We start from the raw sequence: 22,132 nt of genomic DNA, 5'->3' as shown, positions 1-22,132 counted from the left end.
ACCTTTCTGCTGGGAAGACTTCTTATCTGGTTACATTTACCCCATGCACTGGCAATGCCTCCCACACTGCATAGGAATACTTTATTTCATTGGCCTCAAACACCTCTGGACTGGGAAAACCTCCCTCTATTGGCTGGAAACACCTTTTGACAGAACTAGGAACTCCTTTCTCCATGGGCTGGGAACACCTCCCATCTGAGAACACCTACCACCATGGGCTGAATACATCCTCCATCGAGGAACACCTCCTTATATCGACTGGGAACACCTTCCTTCATGGGCCTGGAACACCTCCCTCTATGGGCTGGAGATGCCTCCTTCCATGAGCTTGGAGCACCTTATTCCATAGGCTAGGAGCATCTCCCTCCATGAGCTGGGAACATCTCCCACATGGACTGGAAACACCTCCCTTTATGTGCTGGGATATACCTCCCACCATGAGCTAGAGACACCATGCACTGCAGCCTGGAAATAGCTCCATTCATGGACTGGAAACCCATCCCCCCATGAGCTAGGAACACCATCCACTATGAGTTGGAAACACCTCCTTCCATGGGTTGGGAACACCTCCCTCCATGGGTTGGGAACACCTCCCACATGGACTGGAAACATCTCCCTTTATGTGCTGGGATATACCTCCAACCATGAGCTAGAGACACCATGCACTGCAGCCTGGAAATAGCTCCATTCATGGACTGGAAACCCATCCCCCCATGAGCTAGGAACACCATCCACTATGAGTTGGAAACACCTCCTTCCATGGGTTGGGAACACCTCCCTCCATGGGTTGGGAACACCTCCCTCCATGGGTTGGGAACACCTCCCTCCATGGGTTGGGAACACCTTCCTGCAGGGAACACCTCCCTCCATGGGCTGGGAACGCCTCCCTCCATGGGCTGGGAACGCCTCCCTCCATGGGTTGGGAACACCTTCCTGCAGGGAACAACTCCCTCCATGGGCTGGAAACACTTCTTATTTGGGAACATTTACCCATGCAATGCACACTAGGAATACCTTCTTCCATTGGCTTCCATCACCTCTAGACTGGGAAAACCTCCCTCTATTGGCTGAAAACACCTTCCTCCATGGGCTGGGGACACCCTCCATGGAGGAACACCTCCCTATATGGACTGGGAACACCACCCATCTGGGAACACCTTCCTTCATGGGTCGGGAACAGTTTCTTCTTTGGAAACACCTCCCTCTATGGGCAAGGAATGCCTCCCTCCATGAGCTTGGAGCACCTTATTCTATGGGCTAGGAGCATCTCCCTCCATGAGCTGGGATTATCTCCCACCTGAACTGGAAACACCTTCCTTTATGTGCTGGGATATACCTCCCACCATGAGCTAGGGACACCTCCTTCCATGAGCTAGGGACCCCTCCCACCACGAGCTAGGGACACCTCCTTCCATGAGCTAGGGACACCTCCTTCCACGAGCTAGGGACACCTCCTTCCATGAGCTAGGGACACCTCCCACCACGAGCTAGGGACACCTTCTTCCACGAGCTTGGGACACCTCCTTCCACGAGCTAGGGACACCTCCTTCCACGAGCTAGGGACACCTCCTTCCATGAGCTAGAGACACCATCCACTGCAGCCTGGAAATAGCTCCATTCATGGACTGGAAACCCATCCCTCCATGAGCTAGGAACACCATCTACCCATGGGTTGGAAACTCCTCCCTCCATGGACTGGGAAAGCCTCCCTCCATGGGCTGGGAAAGCCTCCCTCCATGGTTTGGGAACGCCTCAATGAAGGCCTATCAGCTACTAGAGGTGAGGAATGGATGACTGAAGATCTCCAATTCATTGTTCTAGGCCAGGGATCTTCAAACTATGGCCCTCCAGTTGTTCAAGAACTACAATTCCCATCATGCCTAGTCATGTCATGTGTAGTCCTGTAACAGCTGGTGGGCTGTCGTTTGAGGTTCCCTGTTCTAGGACCTCTACATAATACTGGAATCTGCAGCATCCCAGGAGAGCAGCCTAGTGATTGGCCGGCCTGCAGGAAATCTGTCAGACTCTGCGATATTGGATCTGAATGGCTCCACACCGTCCAACTCCAGCGAAAACTGATTTAATTTTGGATGGAGTGGGGGAGGGTTATAGAGCGTCAGTCAGAGAGATTCCCCCAGGAAGTCTCTTGAATGGGGTCACCAAGACAAAACCACTATTGGTGGAAAGTTGGAGGACGGGATCTTTGTGTCTTGTCCTCGTACACCCTCCAATCCCATCTACAGGAGACCCCCGCACACCCTCCGATCCCATCTACGGGAGACCCCGTAACCCTCCGATCCCATCTACAGGAGACCTCGTACACCCTCCGATCCCATCTACGGGAGACCCCATACACCCTCCGATCCCATCTACAGGAGACCTCGTACACCCTCCGATCCCATCTACGGGAGACCCCATACACCCTCCGATCCCATCTACAGGAGACCTCGTACACCCTCCGATCCCATCTACGGGAGACCCCCGTACACCCTCCGATTCCAGCTACGGGAGACCTCCGTACACCCTCCGATCCCATCTACAGGAGACCCCTGTACACCCTCCGATCCCATCTACGGGGGAGACCCCCATACACCCTCCGATCCCATCTACGGGAGACCCCCATACACCCTCCAATCCCATCCACAGGAGACCCCGTACACCCTCCGATCCCATCTACAGGAGACCTCGTACACCCTCCGATCCCATCTACGGGAGACCTCGTACACCCTCCGATCCCATCTATGGGAGACCTCGTACACCCTCCGATCCCATCTACGGGAGACCCCCGTACACCCTCCGATCCCATCTACGGGAGACCCCCGTACACCCTCCGATCCCATCTACGGGAGACCTCGTACACCCTCCGATCCCATCTACGGGAGACCTCCGTTATACTGAACACTCACTATTCCCGGAGGTTTGGGCATCTCAGGGTTGTTGTGTCCGAAGCTGCCGCTGTGACTGGTGGAGACGGTGTGCTGCTTCTTATTGCTGAGCCCCATGGCGTCCATTGATTGGCTGCGGCTCCTGATGACACGCTGCAGGAGGAAAACCGAGGGAAAAGGAGAGATAAATATTCCAGAGGACCAGTATTGGTCACCACTGAAAGAGATAAAGTGTTATAACTGCTCCCTACTCTGCATTATCACTGCTCCCTACTCTGCATTATCACTGCTCCCTACTCTGCATTATCACTGCTCCCTACTCTGCATTCCTGCATTATCACTGCTCCCTACTCTGCATTATCACTGCTCCCTACTCTGCATTATCACTGCTCCCTACTCTGCATTATCACTGCTCCCTACTCTGCATTATCACTGCTCCCTACTCTGTATTCTTATATTATTGTCGTTAGCTGTTCTGCTCTATATAAGAAGACTTCGGTCACCTGTGAGATGATGACAGTTGAAGAGATAACTGACAACTCTCATTACATTTCTGCTTCAGCTTTATCAGGCTGTAAGCTCTTCAGACAAGCAGCACCCCTATAGAACTTTATACACTCCCCCTATAGAACTTTATTTATACACTCCCCCTATAGAACTTTATACACTCCCCCTATAGAACTTTATACACTCCCCCTATAGAACTTTATACACTCCCCCTATAGAACTTTATTTATACACTGCCCCTATAGAACTTTATACACTCCCCCTATAGAACTTTCTTTATACACTCCCCCCTATAGAACTTTATACACTCCCCCTATAGAACTTTATACACCCCAGGGAAGTAACTACAGGGGTTGCAATTGCAACCGGGCCCCATGCTCCAGGGGGCCTGAGCGGCTCCCCTGTACACCTGGATAGGAGGGGCGGCGGGGGCAGCATGTAGAGAAATCACTGTCCTCCTTTTTCCTCCTGTAGCTGCAGGAGGAAAATGGAGGAGATTGGTTCTTCTGTATGCTGCCCCCGCCACTCCTCCTATCCAGTTCACTTGTGTTCTGCTGTCTCTGGGCCCCTGTGTGCTCCCCTGCCCCCCATCCCCACTGTACTCCCTCCCCTCTCCTGCGGGCTGCTGCAGGGGATGTGTCCCAATAGAGAACCAGGAAGGGGTCAGTAAATATGTAATTTACCAGCGCCTTCCTTTTCTGAATGGACAGAGTCATAGTCAGTGACATTGGAAAAAAAATAAATTAAAATGATAAAAAAAGAATACAATTAAAATACTAAAAAAATAAAACTACTGACACCAGTGGGTGAACTTCCAGGATCGCAAAGGTAAAACTTGCGACCGGGCCCTGGCATTCCACCACCGTGGGGAGGTCCCAAGATGGCAGGAAGGGGGCCCCCTGCAGAACTTGTGAAAGGGTCCCGCTGCGGGACTGTAATAAAGGGCCCCGCAACGAGAGTAAAGGGCCCCAGGATCAGTGGGAAGAGCCTCAGGCTTGAAGGGAAAGGCCCCGGCCAGGGGTCCGAGGGGCCCTTCATGGTTTCTTGCTCCGGGGCCCTAAAGGTTCTAGTTACGCCTCTGATACACCCCCTATAGAACTTTCTTTATACACTCCCCTTATAGAACATTATTTATACACTCCTCCTATAGAACTTTATTTATACTCTCTGTACACTGACAGAATACACCGTCTACCGCCTTTCTATCAAAGGACAATCGTATCTCTGCAGTACCGTCCTTCCACCACCAGGTGTCAGTATATGCCAGCGTAAGAGAAGGCAGCAGATGGAGGATCTCTGCTCAGCTGTAATACAGAGCCAGGAAAAAGTATTCACACCCCCTAAAATTTCCCACATTTTCTCATGTTACACCCAAAAATGTAAATGTATTTTATTGGGATTTTATGTGATAGACCGACACAAAGCGGCCATAATTGTGAAGTGGAAGGAAAATGATAAATGATACAAATAAATCTGTGAAAAGTGTGGCTGCATTTGTATTCACCCCCCTTTACTCTGATACCCCGAACTATAATCTAGAGCTAGGATCTCCAAACTACGGCCCTCCGGCTGTTCAGGAACTACAATGCCTCATGGGAGGTGTAGTTCTGCAACAGCTGGAGGGCCGTAGTTTGAGGATCCCTGATCTTTTGGAACCAATTGCCTTCAGGAGTCACCTAATTAGTAAATAGAGTCCACCTGTGTGTAATGTAATCTCAGTATAAATACAGCTGTTCTGTGAAGCCCTCAGAGGTTTGTTAGAGAACATTAGTGAACAATCAGCATCATGAAGGCCAAGGAACACAGCAGACAGGTCAGGGATAAAGTTGTGGAGAAGTGTAAAGCAGGGTTAGGTTATAAAAAATCTCCCAAGCTTTGACCATCTCACGGAGCGCTGATCAATCCATCATGGGAGAATGGGAAGAGTATGGCACAACTGCAACCCTACCAAGACATGGCCGTCCACCTAAACTGACCGGCCGGGCCCCTACCAAGACATGGCCGTCCACCTAAACTGACCGGCCGGGCCCCTACCAAGACATGGCCATCCACCTAAACTGACCGGCCAGGCCCCTACCAAGACATGGCTGTCCACCTAAACTGACCGGCCGGACCCCTACCAAGACATGGCCGTCCACCTAAACTGACCGGCCAGGCCCCTACCAAGACATGGTCGTCCACCTAAACTGACCGGCCGGACCCCTACCAAGACATGGCCGTCCACCTAAACTGACCGGCCGGGCAAGGAGAGCATTCATCAGAGAAGCAGCCAAGAGGCCCATGGGAACTCTGGAGGAGCTGCAGAGATCCACAGCTCAGGTGGGAGAATCTGTCCACAGGACAACTATTAGTCCTGCGCTCCACAAATCTGCCCTTTATGGAAGAGTGAGAAGAAGAAAGCCATTGGTGGAAGAAAGCCATAAGAAGTCCCCATTGCAGTTTGGGAGAAGCCATGTGGGGGACACAGCAAACATGTGGGGGGAGGAGCTCTGCTCAGAGGAGACCAAAATTCTACCAAAACGCTATGTGTGGGGGGAAAACTAACACTGCTCATCCCCCTGAACACACCATCCACACTGTGAAACATGGCGGTGGCAGCATCATGGTGTGGGGATGCTTTTCTTCAGCAGGGACAGGGAAGCTGGTCAGAGTTGATGGGAAGATGGATGGAGCCAAATACAGGACAATCTTAGAAGAAAAGACTTGAGACTGGGGGGGGGGTTCACCTTCCAGCAGGACAACGACCCGAAACATCCAGCCAGAGCTACAATGGAATGGTTTCATGTGTTAGAATGGCCCAGTCACAGTCCAGACCTAAATCACATTGAGAATCTGTGGCAAGACTTGAAAATTGCTGTTCACAGACGCTCTCCATCCAATCTGACAGAGATGAGATATTCTGCAAAGAAGAATGGGCAGAAATGTCCTCTCTAGATGTGCAAAGCTGGTAGAGACATCCCCAAAAAGACTTGCAGCTGTAATTGCAGGGAAAGGCGCTTCTACAAAGTATTGACTCCGGGGGGTGAATACAAATGCAGCCACACTTTTCACAGATTTATTTGTATCATTTATCATTTTCCTTCCACTTCACAATTATGGCCACTTTGTGTCGTTTTATCACAGAAAATGCCAATAAAACACATTTACGGTTTTGGGTGTAACATAAGAAAATGTGGGAGATTTCAGGAGGGGGTGAATACTTTTACAAGGCACTGTAGATAGACTGAACTTAATACAGTCTGCATCTTCAAATTCACCCAACCATAGACGCTGCCTGAGGATCGAACCAGACCGCACTGCCTAATACACAGAGAGCCACTAGAGGGCGACACTGACTGCCCTCATCCCAGCTCCTGTACTGACCGCACTGCCTAATACACAGAGAGCCACTAGAGGGCGACACTGACTGCCCTCATCCCAGCTCCTGTACTGACTGCACTACCTAATACACAGAGAGCCACTAGAGGGCGACACTGACTGCCCTCATCCCAGCTCCTGTACTGACTGCACTACCTAATACACAGAGAGCCACTAGAGGGCGACACTGACTGTCCTCATCTCAGCTCCTGTACTGACTGCACTACCTAATACACAGAGAGCCACTAGAGGGCGACACTGACTGTCCCTTATCTCAGCTCCTGTACTGACTGCACTGCCTAATACACAGAGAGCCACTAGAGGGCGACACTGACTGCCCTCATCCCAGCTCCTGTACTGACTGCACTGCCTAATACACAGAGAGCCACTAGAGGGCGACACTGACTGCCCTCATCCCAGCTCCTGTACTGACCGCACTGCCTAATACACAGAGAGCCACTAGAGGGCGACACTGACTGCCCTCATCCCAGCTCCTGTACTGACTGCACTACCTAATACACAGAGAGCCACTAGAGGGCGACACTGACTGTCCTCATCTCAGCTCCTGTACTGACTGCACTACCTAATACACAGAGAGCCACTAGAGGGCGACACTGACTGCCCTCATCCCAGCTCCTGTACTGACTGCACTACCTAATACACAGAGAGCCACTAGAGGGCGACACTGACTGTCCCTTATCTCAGCTCCTGTACTGACTGCACTGCCTAATACACAGAGAGCCACTAGAGGGCGACACTGACTGCCCTCATCCCAGCTCCTGTACTGACTGCACTGCCTAATACACAGAGAGCCACTAGAGGGCGACACTGACTGCCCTCATCCCAGCTCCTGTACTGACTGCACTGCCTAATACACAGAGAGCCACTAGAGGACAACACTGACTGCCCTCATCTCAGCTCCTGTACTGACTGCACTGCCTAATACACAGAGAGCCACTAGAGGGCGACACTGACTGCCCTCATCTCAGCTCCTGTACTGACTGCACTGCCTAATACACAGAGAGCCACTAGAGGGCGACACTGACTGCCCTCATCTCAGCTCCTGTACTGACTGCACTGTCTAATACACAGAGAGCCACTAGAGGGCGACACTGACTGTCCCTTATCTCAGCTCCTGTACTGACTGCACTGTCTAATACACAGAGAGCCACTAGAGGGCGACACTGACTGTCCCTTATCTCAGCTCCTGTACTGACTGCACTGTCTAATACACAGAGAGCCACTAGAGGGCGACACTGACTGTCCCTTATCTCAGCTCCTGTACTGACTGCACTGCCTAATACACAGAGAGCCACTAGAGGGCGACACTGACTGCCCTCATCCCAGCTCCTGTACTGACTGCCCTGCCTAATACACAGAGAGCCACTAGAGGGCGACACTGACTGTCCTCATCTCAGCTCCTGTACTGACTGCACTGCCTAATACACAGAGAGCCACTAGAGGGCGACACTGACTGTCCTCATCTCAGCTCCTGTACTGACTGCACTGCCTAATACACAGAGAGCCACTAGAGGGCGACACTGACTGTCCTCATCTCAGCTCCTGTACTGACTGCACTGCCTAATACACAGAGAGCCACTAGAGGGCGACACTGACTGTCCCTTATCTCAGCTCCTGTACTGACTGCACTGCCTAATACACAGAGAGACACTAGAGGGCGACACTGACTGCCCTCATCCCAGCTCCTGTACTGACTGCACTGCCTAATACACAGAGAGCCACTAGAGGATGACACTGACTGCCCTCATCTCAGCTCCTGTACTGACTGCACTACCTAATACACAGAGAGACACTAGAGGGCGACATTGACTGCCCTCATCTCAGCTCCTGTACTGACTGCACTGCCTAATACACAGAGAGCCACTAGAGGGCGACACTGACTGTCCCTTATCTCAGCTCCTGTACTGACTGCACTGCCTAATACACAGAGAGCCACTAGAGGGCGTACCTTATGAACAGGGCATTCCAGATTCTCACCTTAAAGGACTCGAAGAATCCGCCTCCTCCTCCGCCTCCGTTCTCTATCTTGTCGTCGTCCCCGCACAGGCCCATCATGGATTGGCTGTTGATGTGAAGCTCCTCGTAGAGAGTCTCCAGCAGTGCTACCCGCGTGCGTTCCTAACATGAGAAGAATGAGAAGGTGACACCAGCAACCCCATCCCATCCCACCATGAATGGCAGAGCTATTAGAGAGCGAGCAACTGCAGCCAACACCAAGGGAACCAACCGGAGTTCCCACAGGGGGTCTAACCCTGCAAGTCTTCCCCATTGAGAGGTCAGGTTCTCCTCGGGGGCGGGACTACTTCTCACCTCCAGCTTGGCAAACTTCTCGGCTTTATAACAGGCATACTCCGCATTGATGAGCTTCGTCAGGAGGAATTCCTGGAACTCCGACCCCTGAGTGAGGGAAGAGAAGAGCAGTGAGAGGTGAGGGAAGGATTCTCCGAGGTCCGAGCGTTCAGCACCAACAGTCCGATGGCTCAGACCCAGAAACTCAAGGAGACAACAGTTATTTTTAGCAGCAGAGGGGCAGCTGTCTGCCTCTGGTCACATGACCCTGGGTCTTACCTTCCGGAAAAGCGCTGGCTCGGGGAGGGGTGGACCGAAGAAAGGCACGTCGTCCCGAGCCGTCACCGAGACCTGAAAGACAGCAACAGCACCAGTCAGACCCCCAGTACACGGAGTGATTACACCGAGCGCCGGCGGGGATCACTCAGCCGCTATGAGTGGTAATGGGGGCAGACAGGGGTGTGACCCGCCACTGACTTCCCATCACCACCGATTAGTGTCAGCCGGTCACCGGAGAACCTACTGAGCCGCAGATTTACCCAAATTGGATTTCACAGCAAAGACTTCTCTAGGATTAGACTCCCATTTCACCATGCGGCATTATTTACCAACAAAGTCATGTGATGGCCGTCACAGCGCCCACACGGCCATCACATGACCTTGTTTGTTGGGGTTCAGGAGAGGTGGGAGGAGCTTCCTGTGTGAGAGATGAAACGTACAATTTAGCTGCGGCCGTTCCCATTATCACAATGGATATCACACATGTTAGTGCGTTGCAGTGCCATTCACTTGGCAGCCCCAGCGCACGCGTTTTGCCTCCCACCACACGCCCAGTAATGCACTGCCCTGTGTTGTGGCCAGCGATTGCAGCCCTCACATTAATATGTTGTCAGATCTGGTCTGCTTGTTGGGTCTAGTGAGTTGGGGGGGGGGGGGGGGTGGTACCTTGTACACAGTGTTGGCGGTGCCGGGCTCCACGACTTGCACCACGATGTAGGCATGCAGGAAGTTGGAGGCGATCATGTCGGGGACGAAGGGCGTGTTCTCGTCCTGGAAGACTATGGCTACGATGTCATTCCCGATGTGTCGCTTCCTCTGCAGCTGAACAGGAAGGAAGAGATGAGGCGGGGGGGGACAACACACACACAGGGGGACATGTGGGGTACAGGAAGTGTGCTACCTGCTGGGCGTCCCCCTCCGTGTATGGCAGCTTGGTGGACACGTGGAACATGATCTCCTTCCCCCGGAAGTTGCAGTAGATGGATTCTGTTCCCGTCTGTCCATGGGCGACATCCAAACCACCCCGGAAACTGCAATGTAAATACAATATGGGGGGGTCATCTGGAGTCCACCCAAAAGTCACATCTCCCCATAGCTTCAACTCTATTCCTGTCCACCTTTGTGCGTCCCACCTCAATAATATAATGGGCATAGCGGATCCCACCAATAGACTCTCAAAGAAATAGTGACTGTCAGGTGCTTTACCTCTCCAGCAAAGGATCACTTTAGCCGGAGTGACCCTTCGGGCATCTATGGGTCTTCCAACTCTTCTTGTATAGCCATTAACAACGATTCACCATGTTTGTTACACACAGACAGTAAGAACCCAGAGCTAACCTGAGCTGAATTTCCCATTAAGGGTGAATGACCAATCATCTAATCTCTGAGTCTAGGGTGTCAGTGTTGGTCAGTTATCTCCAGGTTGGTCCCCTCTGGCTCACCCCTTAAAGTCCTGCAGGAGAACCCGCTCCCCCAGCAGCTCCAGGAACTCCGTAAAGGCCGGACTCTCATCAATGGTGCTGAATAGTTCCTCTTCTGTCGTCTAAAAGACAAAGGGGTTCCAAAACGTCAGAGGAATACCAAAGAGTACCAACAGCAAACCCTGACAACTGACATCCAAACTCACCAACACTCATCCCAAACATCCATCACCACCAACCCCCGTCCCAAACATTCATCGCCACCATCCCCCGTCCCAAACATTCATCGACACCAACCCCCGTCCCAAACATTCATCGCCACCAACACCCATCACCACCAACACTCATCCAAAACACCCATCACCACCAACACTCATCCAAAACACCCATCACCACCAACACTCATCCAAAACACCCATCACTACCAACACTCATCCAAAACATCCATCACCACCAACACTCATCCAAAACACCCATCACCACCAACACTCATCCAAAACACCCATCACTACCAACACTCATCCAAAACATCCATCACCACCAACACTCATCCAAAACACCCATCACCACCAACACTCATCCAAAACATCCATCACCACCAACACTCATCCAAAACACCCATCACCACCAACACTCATCCAAAACACCCATCACCACCAACACTCATCCAAAACACCCATCACCACCAACACTCATCCCAAACATCCATCACCACCAACACTCATCCCAAACATCCATCACCACCAACACTCATCCAAAACACCCATCACCACCAACACTCATCCCAACACCTATCAACCATCACAAAAACCCATCACCACCGACACCCATCCCAAACATCCATCCTCAACACCCATCACCACCAACACTCATCCCCAACACCCATCCAAAACATCCATCACTATCAACACCCACCCAAAACACCCATCACCACCAACACCTATCCCCAACACCCATCCAAAACATCCATCACTATCACCACCCACCCAAAACATCCATCACCACCAACACTCATCCCAACACCCATTACCACCAAAACCCATCACAAAAACCCATCACCACTGACACCCATCCCCAACATCCATCCTCAACACTTATCGCCACCATCACCCATCCCAAACATTTATCACCGCCAACACCCATCACTGCCAACACTCATCCCAAACATCCATCACCACCAACACTCATCCCAAACATCCATCACCACCAACACTAATCCAAAACATCCATCACCACCAACACTCATCCCAAACATCCATCACCACCAACACTCATCCAAAACATCCATCACCACCAACACTCATCCAAAACATCCATCACCACCAACACTCATCCCAAACATCCATCACCACCGACACTCATCCCAAACATCCATCACCACCAACACTCATCCCAAACATCCATCACCACCAACACTAATCCAAAACATCCATCACCACCAACACTCATCCCAAACATCCATCACCACCAACACTCATCCAAAACATCCATCACCACCAACACTCATCCCAAACATCCATCACCACCGACACTCATCCCAAACATCCATCACCACCAACACTCATCCAAAACATCCATCACCACCAACACTCATCCCAAACATCCATCACCACCAACACTCATCCCAAACATCCATCACCACCAACACTCATCCCAAACATCCATCACCACCAACACTCATCCCAAACATCCATCACCACCAACACTCATCCAAAACATCCATCACCACCAACACTCATCCCAAACATCCATCACCACCGACACTCATCCCAAACACCCATCACCACCGACACTAATATAAAACATCCATCACCACCAACACTCATCCCAAACATCCATCACCACCAACACTCATCCAAAACATCCATCACCACCAACACTCATCCAAAACATCCATCACCACCGACACCCATCCCAAACATCCATCACCACCAACCCCCGTCCCAAACATTCATCGCCACCATCCTCCGTCCCAAACATTCATCGCCACCATCCCCCGTCCCAAACATTCATCGACACCAACCCCCGTCCCAAACATTCATCGCCACCAACACCCATCACCACCAACACTCATCCAAAACACCCATCACCACCAACCCCCGTCCCAAACATTCATCGCCACCATCCCCCGTCCTAAACATTCATCGACACCATCCCCCGTCCCAAACATTCATCTACACCAACCCCCGTCCCAAACACCCATCACCACCAACACTCATCCAAAACACCCATCACCACCAACACTCATCCCAAACATCCATCACCACCAACCCCCGTCCCAAACATTCATCGCCACCATCCCCCGTCCCAAACATTCATCGACACCAACCCCCGTTCCAAACATTCATCGCCACCAACACCCATCACCACCAACACTCATCCAAAACACCCATCACCACCAACACTCATCCAAAACACCCATCACCACCAACACTCATCCCAACACCTATCAACCATCACAAAAACCCATCACCACCGACACCCATCCCAAACATCCATCCTCAACACCCATCACCACCAACACCTATCCCCAACACCCATCCAAAACATCCATCACTATCAACACCCACCCAAAACATCCATCACCACCAACACCTATCCCCAACACCCATCCAAAACATCCATCACTATCACCACCCACCCAAAACATCCATCACCACCAACACTCATCCCAACACCCATTACCACCAAAACCCATCACAAAAACCCATCACCACTGACACCCATCCCCAACATCCATCCTCAACACTTATCGCCACCATCACCCATCCCAAACATTTATCACCGCCAACACCCATCACTGCCAACACTCATCCCAAACATCCATCACCACCAACACTCATCCCAAACATCCATCACCACCAACACTAATCCAAAACATCCATCACCACCAACACTCATCCCAAACATCCATCACCACCAACACTCATCCAAAACATCCATCACCACCGACACCCATCCCAAACATCCATCACCACCGACACCCATCCAAAACATCCATCACTACCAACACTCATCCCAACACCTATCAACCATCACAAAAACCCATCACCAAAAACAACCATCACCACCGACACCCATCCAAAACATCCATCCTCCACACCCGTCACCACCAACACTTATCCCCAACACCCATCAAAAACATCCATCACTATCAACACCCACCCGAAACATTCATCACCACCAACACTCATCCCCAACACCCGTCACCACCAACACTCATCCAAAACATCCATCACCACCAACACCCATCCAAAACATCCATCACTACCAACACTCATCACCATCAACACCTATCACCACCGACACCCATCCCAAACATCCATCCTGAACACCCATCCCCAAAATCTATCCTCAACACCTGTCACCATCAACACTCATTCTAAAAATCCATCACCACCACCATCTACCACCACCAACAAACATCTATCACCATCAACACGCATCACTAACACCTATCATTACCAGCATCTACCTCCACCAACATCCATCCATTCATCCACCCAACATCACCCATTACCAACATCTATCATCACCAACATTCATCCCTGACACCCATCACCACCATCACCCAGCTAATGATCCCTGGGACTCTTAAACTTACAAATGAGGACCAGTCCTGGGTGGGTGATGGGACTTTCAGTGATTCCTAGTCAACAAACAATGTGCAGTCCCTCCATCACCATCACAAAAATGGTCCAAAAGTGGACTGAAAATATGGATTGTTCAGACACCTAAAACCACTACAGACAGTCCGATGACCCCTCTAAGGGGGGGTAAACCTCGACCTTCCCCATAATCCCCCGCTACGGTGACCATAACAGTGCCGACACATTATATCACAGACCTCAAATTCCTGACTGCCCCCCCCTCCCCCCCCAAACCTCAATCAGCCGACCTGAAAATAACCATCCAATCACACTCCTGACCTGTCCCGGTTTCTGGTAGACGACTCCAAATTTAAAGTTATTGCTGATGACGTGTTCATCAAATGTGACAATGAGACGTGACGCCTGCAGGGAAAAGGAAGACGAGGATTTAGGATTTGATAGAGAACCATCTGCAGGCATATGGACATCAATACACGGTACAATATCCCGTCCGTCTGATCCGACCCGTATCCCGTCCGTCTGATCCGACCCGTATCCCGTCCGTCTGATCCAACCCGTATCCCGTCCGTCTGATCCGACCCGTATCCCGTCCGTCTGATCCGACCCGTATCCCGTCCGTCTGACCCGACCCATATCCCGTCCGTCTGATCCGACCCGTATCCAGTCCGTCTGATCCGACCCGTATCCCGTCCGTCTGATCCGACCCATATCCCGTCCGTCTGATCCGACCCGTATCCCGTCCGTCTGATCCGACCCGTATCCCGTCCGTCTGATCCGACCCGTATCCCGTCCGTCTGATCCGACCCGTATCCCGTCCGTCTGATCCAACCCGTATCCCGTCCGTCTGATCCGACCCATATCCCGTCCGTCTGACCCGACCCATATCCCGTCCGTCTGACCCGACCCATATCCCGTCCGTCTGACCCGACCCATATCCCGTCCGTCTGACCCGACCCATATCCCGTCCGTCTGACCCGACCCATATCCCGTCCGTCTGACCCGACCCATATCCCGTCCGTCTGACCCGACCCATATCCCGTCCGTCTGACCCGACCCATATCCCGTCCGTCTGATCCGACCCATATCCCGTCCGTCTGATCCGACTGGTAGACTGAGGGAAGAGGAGCAGTAAAGTGCAGTCACTATTCTGTACTTGTAGCCAGGGGTTATGGGGGATCTCCTTGCTATAATTGGTTGGCCTGTCCTATGTTGTGATAGGTGGCACTACAGGGCATATTTATCAAGCAATGAATGTGTCATTCATCAAACTTTCTCTGCAGGTGAATCTTCCATGTGTATTGTATGACAGAGATTGATTCACCACCGAAGAAAGTCCCTTTCACTGTGTCATAGTGTCCTGTACGGTGAGCGGGGGGTTAACCCTCCCCCATGAATGACCCTTGTGTGTCCTGTATGGCGAGCGGGGGGTTAACCCTCGCCCCTGAATGACCCCGGGGTGTCCTGTACGGTGAGCGGGGGGTTAACCCTCTCCCATGAATGACCCCGATGTGTCCTGTACGGTGAGCGGGGGGTTAACCCTCGCCCATGAATGACCCCGGGGTGTCCTGTACGGTGAGCGGGGGGTTAACCCTCCCCCATGAATGACCCCGATGTGTCCTGTACGGTGAGCGGGGGGTTAACCCTCCCCCATGAATGACCCTTGTGTGTCCTGTATGGCGAGCAGGGGGTTAACCCTCGCCCCTGAATGACCCCGGGGTGTCCTGTATGGCGAGCGGGGGGTTAACCCTCCCCCATGAATGACCCCAGGGTGTCCTGTACGGTGAGCGGGGGGTTAACCCTCCCCCATGAATGACCCCGGGGTGTCCTGTACGGTGAGCGGGGGGTTAACCCTCCCCCATGAATGACCCAGGTGTGTCCTGTACAGTGAGCGGGGGGTTAACCCTCCCCCATGAATGACCCCGATGTGTCCTGTACGGTGAGCGGGGGGTTAACCCTCCCCCATGAATGACCCCGATGTGTCCTGTACGGTGAGCGGGGGGTTAACCCTCCCCCATGAATGACCCCGATGTGTCCTGTACGGTGAGCGGGGGGTTAACCCTCCCCCATGAATGACCCCGATGTGTTCTGTACGGTGAGCGGGGGGTTAACCCTCCCCCATGAATGACCCCGATGTGTTCTGTACGGTGAGCGGGGGGTTAACCCTCCCCCATGAATGACCCCGGGGTGTCCTGTACGGTGAGCGGGGGGTTAACCCTCCCCCATGAATGACCCCAGCGTGTCCTGTACGGTGAGCGGGGGGTTAACCCTCGCACATGAATGACCCCGGGGTGTCCTGTACGGTGAGCGGGGGGTTAACTCTCGCCCATGAATGACCCCGGGGTGTCCTGTACGGTGAGCGGGGGGTTAATCCTCGCACATGGCGTGGTGACGTCACGGAGGGGTGTGAGGCACGAGGTATGAAATGTTGATGCCTCTCCTCTCCTGTGTGTACCGTGTGATACAAAGGATGGCATTGTGTAATAGAATGGATCATGTTCATCCTGGCGCTCGGGTTACCTCGGCGTGGGCTCACCTTCGGGTAGAGGACCGGGTGAAATCGATCCACATTCACATCTTCACACACCAGCTGGGAACAAACATGGAGCCGTGTGAGAAAAAACTATGTAACCCCGCCCCCATCTGCACCAACCAATCCCTGCACAGGATCTATCTGGACCCCCCCAACCTCTGACAATTATACATTCCATCCGGGTATATCTCTGCCTGTGACCCCGTTGGGGAGGTTTGCCCTCACTTCCTGTTAGGGAGGCACCAATTTATAATGGCCGAAAATGATCAGCCAGAAATACAGTGAGAGGAAAAAGTATGTGACCCCCTGCTGGTTTTGTACGTTTCCCCGCTGAGAAAGAAATGATCAGTCTGTAATTTTATTGGTCGGTTTATTTTACCAGTGAGAGACGGAATAACAACAAAAATATCCAGAAAAACGCATTTCATAAAAGTTATAAATGGATTTGCATTTTAATGAGTGAAATAAGTATTTGACCCCTTAGTAGTTGGTGGAGAAACCCTTGTTGGCCAATCAGAGGTCAGACGTTTCTTGTAGTTGGGGTCACAGAGGTCAGAGGTCAGACGTTTCTTGTAGTTGGGGTCACAGAGGTCAGACGTTTCTTGTAGTTGGGGTCACAGAGGTCAGAGGTCACAGAGGTCAGACGTTTCTTGTAGTTGGCCCCCAGGTTTGCACACATCTCAGGAGGGATTTTCTCCTCTTTCCGGATCCTCTCCAAGTCATTAAGGTTTGGAGGCTGACGTTTGGTAACTCCAACCTTCATCTCCCTCCACATATTTTCTATGGGATGAAGGTATAGAGACTGGCTAGGCCACTCCAGGACATTAATGTGCTTCTTCTTGAGCCACTCCTTTGTTGCCTTGGCCGTGTGTTTTGGGTCGTTGTCATGCTGGAATTCCCATCCATGACCCATCTTCAGTGTTCTGGCTGAGGGAAGGAGGTTTTCACCTAAGATTTGATGGTACATGGCCCTGTCCATTGTCCCTTTGATGCGGTGAAGTTGTCCCCTTAGCAGTAAAACACCCCCAAAGCATAATGTTTCCACCTCCATGTGTGACGGTGGGGGATGGTGTTCTTGGGGTCATAGGCAGCATTCCTCCTCCTCCAATCACGGCGAGTTGAGTTGATGCCAAAGAGCTCCATTTTGGTCTCATCTGACCCCCAGTTCTCCTCTGAATCATTCAGATGTTCATTAGCAGACATCAGACGGGCTGTACCATGTGATTTCCTGAGCAGGGGGACCTTGCGGGGGCTGCAGGATTTCAGTCCTCCATGGGGTAGTGTGTTACCAATTGTTTTCTTGGTGACGATGGTCCCAGCTGAGATCATTGAGAAGATTCTCCCGTGTATTTCTGGGCTGATTCCTCACCGTTCTCCATCATCATTGATCCTCCATGAGGTGAGATCTTCCATGGAGCCCCAGACTGAGGGAGACTGACAGTTATTTTCTGTTTCTTCCAACCAACTGTTGTCACCCTCTCACCAAGCTGCTTGGCGATGGTCTTGTAGCCATTCCAGCCTTGTGTAGGTCTCCAATCTTCTCCCTGACATCCTTGGACAGCTCTTTGGTCTTGGTCATGGTGGAGAGATTGGAATCTGATTGGTTGATTCTGTGGACAGGAGTCTTCTATACAGGTAACAAGCTGAGATTAGGAGCACTCCCTATAAGAGAATCCTCCTAATCTCAGCTTGTTACCTGTATAGAAGACACCTGGGAGCCAGAAATCTGCTGATTGGTCGGGGATCAAATACTTATTTCACTCATTATAATACAAATTAATTTATAACTTTTTATGAAATGCGTTTTTCTGGATATTTTTGTTGTTATTCCGTCTCTCACTGGTAAAATAAACCGACCAATAAAATTATAGACTGATCATTTCTCTGTCAGCGGGCAAACTTATAAAACCAGCAGGGGGCACATACTTTTTCCCTCACTGTAGGGTTATCAGTGCCGATAACGGGCGAAAATTATCAGCCGGAAATCGGGTTATCGGTGCCGAAAATAAATTTATATTCATTTAAATTCATGTAATTACCACATGGTGGCACTGCTGGGCCGGATCATGTGCCTGGTATGTGATGCAACACTTCTGGGTCTGGGGGCGGGCCTGCGTGCTGCCAGCAGGCCCCTCCCACTGTGATTATACAGGATGGTACCGGGGACTCGGTCTGCTGGGACCACCCGATCCTTCCGTATAGAGACAGAACGGCGGTCTGTCAGGAGGGAAGGCAGTGATCCTGGAATAAATTCCATGTCTTCCCCTAGAAAAAACAACTCCCCCACAGTACACATAAACACCGGCTAGGCACACAGTTAACCCTTTGATCTCCCCTGATGTTAATCACATTCTCAGCCAGGGTCATCCTGCAGATGACCCCTCCCCCTTATGATTAAAGGTGGAGTTTGTGATAATTTAGGAGTGTGAGAGCTCTCAGCCCCGCCCCCGAGGATCAGACACCTCACCTTGGCCATTTGCACCACGTTGGGGAACTCGGTCAGGCAGGAGATGGGGATGACGTCGTGATACGTCTGCGATTTTGTCCTGGAGAAGGAAGAGGAGATGACATCACAATGACTAATATAGGAGGAGAATAGACAGGCTGAATGGAGGAGGGCGGGATGAGGTGGCTGAATGGAGGAGGGCGGGACAACATGGCTGAATAGAGGAGGGAGGGATGAGGTGGCTGAATGGAGGAGGGCGGGAAGACGTGGCTGAATGGAGGAGGGTGGGACATTATGGCTGAATAGAGGAGGGCGGGATGAGGTGGCTGAATGGAGGAGGGCGGGAAGACGTGGCTGAATGGAGGAGGGTGGGACAACATGGCTGAATAGAGGAGGGCGGGATGAGGTGGCTGAATGGAGGAGGGCGGGAAGACGTGGCTGAATGGAGGAGGGTGGGACAACATGGCTGAATGGAGGAGGGCGGGACGAGGTGGCTGAATGGAGGTGGGTGGGATGACGTGGCTGAATGGAGGAGGGCGGGACGAGGTCGCTGAATGGAGGAGGGTGGGATGACGTGGCTGAATGGAGGAGGGCGGGATGAGGTGGCTGAATGGAGGAGGGCGGGAAGACGTGGCTGAATGGAGGAGGGTGGGACAACATGGCTGAATGGAGGAGGGCGGGACGAGCTGGCTGAATGGAGGAGGGCGGGACGAGGTGGCTGAATGGAGGTGGGTGGGACGACGTGGCTGAATGGAGGAGGGCGGGACGAGGTGGCTGAATGGAGGTGGGTGGGACGACGTGGCTGAATGGAGGAGGGCGGGACGAGGTGGCTGAATGGAGGAGGGCGGGATGAGGTGGCTGAATGGAGGAGGATGGAATGAAGTGGCTGAATGGAGGAGGGCGGGACGAGGTGGCTGAATGGAGGTGGGTGGGATGACGTGGCTGAATGGAGGAGGGTGGGACAAGGTGGCTGAATGGAGGAGGGCGGGATGAGGTGGCTGAATGGAGGAGGATGGAATGAAGTGGCTGAATGGAGGAGGGCGGGACGAGCTGGCTGAATGGAGGTGGGTGGGATGACGTGGCTGAATGGAGGAGGGTGGGACGAGGTGGCTGAATGGAGGAGGGTGGGACGAGGTGGCTGAATGGAGGAGGGTGGAATGACCTGGCTGAAAGACACCAATGATAAGCCAGGCTAAAAGGCATGGATGGAAGCTGAACACAAGCAGTAGTCAGGAGGAGGACCCCTTTAAAGGAAACCTGCGAGGACTAAAATGTGGGAGTGGCCATTGCTGACTGAATTTAAAGGGGCAGCAGCTCCAGGTTTGTCATCCTGATCCCCAGCTTCTGCATACAAAACAGCCTTATAGACATCGCAGCCTTCACTGGCAGCATGCTTGTTTCAGATCATTACCATACAAGGTAGGGAAGTCAGGGATCTGAATGATGAACCTGTAATAAGGATCCATATATTCCTCTTCTGCTGGAATCATCCCACATGCTGAGACTTGTAGTTCCTCGGGAGTGATCAGGGCAGACTGGAAAGCTTCCATTAGAGCCTTCTCACACAGGTTCCCTTCAAGGAGGATACAGTATATGGCCAGCCAAGCCCCTCCCCCCCTCCAGCGGGGCCCCATTTGGCAGAGAGCGGCGGGCGTAGCCGGGAAGACACATTATGTAATGAGTACCGGAGCAGCAGGCGGAGGTGTTCCTGGTCTCCGATGACATCATACTTCAAGGAGAAGACGAGGTGACCCAGAGCCGAATCCACCGAGTAATAATTGAAGTGTTCCTGCAACACAAAGCCAGTGTGTGAAGACGGGGGGCCCATGGGGTGTCACCCCCAAACTAATCCGATAGAAAAGTCTACTAATGGCTGCCGGTTACATGATACAAGAGGAGGGGACCCCCCCAATATATGCAGCACAGGGGGGGGGGACCAGAGTCCCTGTATAGACTGCATATATCTCATATATACCGATCTACATATCTCTATCCTCACACATGGACCCTTCCATATCTCTATCCCCACACATAGACCCTTCCATATCTCTATCCTCACACATGGACCCTTCCATATCTCTATCCTCACACACGGACCCTTCCATATCTCTATCCTCACACATGGACCCTTCCATATCTCCATCCTCACACATGGACCCTTCCATATCTCTATCCCCACACATGGACCCTTCCATATCTCTATCCTCACACACGGACCCTTCCATATCTCTATCCTCACACATGGACCCTTCCATATCTCTATCCTCACACATGGACCCTTCCATATCTCTATCCTCACACATGGCGCCTTCCATATCTCTATCCTCACACATGGACCCTTCCATATCTCTATCCTCACACATGGACCCTTCCACATCTCTATCCCCACACATGGACCCTTCCATATCTCTATCCTCACACATGGACCCTTCCATCTCTCTATCCTCACACATGGACCCTTCCATATCTCTATCCTCACACATGGCGCCTTCCATATCTCTATCCTCACACATGGACCCTTCCACATCTCTATCCCCACACATGGACCCTTCCATATCTCTATCCTCACACATGGACCCTTCCATCTCTCTATCCTCACACATGGACCCTTCCATATCTCTATCCTCACACATGGACCCTTCCATATCTCTACCCTCACACATGGACCCTTCCATATCTCTATCCTCACACATGGACCCTTCCATAGCTCTATCCTCACACATGGACCCTTCCATCTCTCAATCCTCACACATGGCCCCTTCCATATCTCTACCCTCACACATGGA

The 22,132-nt window shown here is 52.0% G+C and overlaps 1 protein-coding gene across 8 annotated transcripts in view; it reads right to left on the bottom strand.

Annotated features, from left to right (window-relative positions):
* RAP1GAP (RAP1 GTPase activating protein) overlaps nucleotides 1-22,132 on the bottom strand; it is a 158,504-nt gene that overhangs the window by 10,323 nt on the left and 126,049 nt on the right. For all 8 annotated transcript variants that reach the window (XM_082273666.1, XM_082273665.1, XM_082273667.1 and 5 more), the window contains 11 exons: nucleotides 21,032-21,135; nucleotides 19,368-19,446; nucleotides 16,904-16,957; nucleotides 14,689-14,772; nucleotides 10,781-10,881; nucleotides 10,240-10,369; nucleotides 10,005-10,160; nucleotides 9,339-9,410; nucleotides 9,081-9,167; nucleotides 8,748-8,888; nucleotides 2,907-3,038 (listed from right to left, as the gene is read on the bottom strand). In XM_082273666.1, coding sequence (XP_082129792.1) covers nucleotides 2,907-3,038; nucleotides 8,748-8,888; nucleotides 9,081-9,167; nucleotides 9,339-9,410; nucleotides 10,005-10,160; nucleotides 10,240-10,369; nucleotides 10,781-10,881; nucleotides 14,689-14,772; nucleotides 16,904-16,957; nucleotides 19,368-19,446; nucleotides 21,032-21,135 — 1,140 coding nt within the window. The remainder of the gene's footprint in view (nucleotides 1-2,906; nucleotides 3,039-8,747; nucleotides 8,889-9,080; nucleotides 9,168-9,338; nucleotides 9,411-10,004; nucleotides 10,161-10,239; nucleotides 10,370-10,780; nucleotides 10,882-14,688; nucleotides 14,773-16,903; nucleotides 16,958-19,367; nucleotides 19,447-21,031; nucleotides 21,136-22,132) is intronic.

The sequence above is a fragment of the Pelophylax lessonae genome, assembly GCF_965119305.1.
Source record: "Pelophylax lessonae genome assembly, chromosome: 12".
NCBI classification, from domain to species: Eukaryota; Metazoa; Chordata; class Amphibia; order Anura; family Ranidae; genus Pelophylax; species Pelophylax lessonae.
Note: the sequence above shows the minus strand (reverse complement) of the source record. Positions and strands in the feature narration are given on the sequence as shown.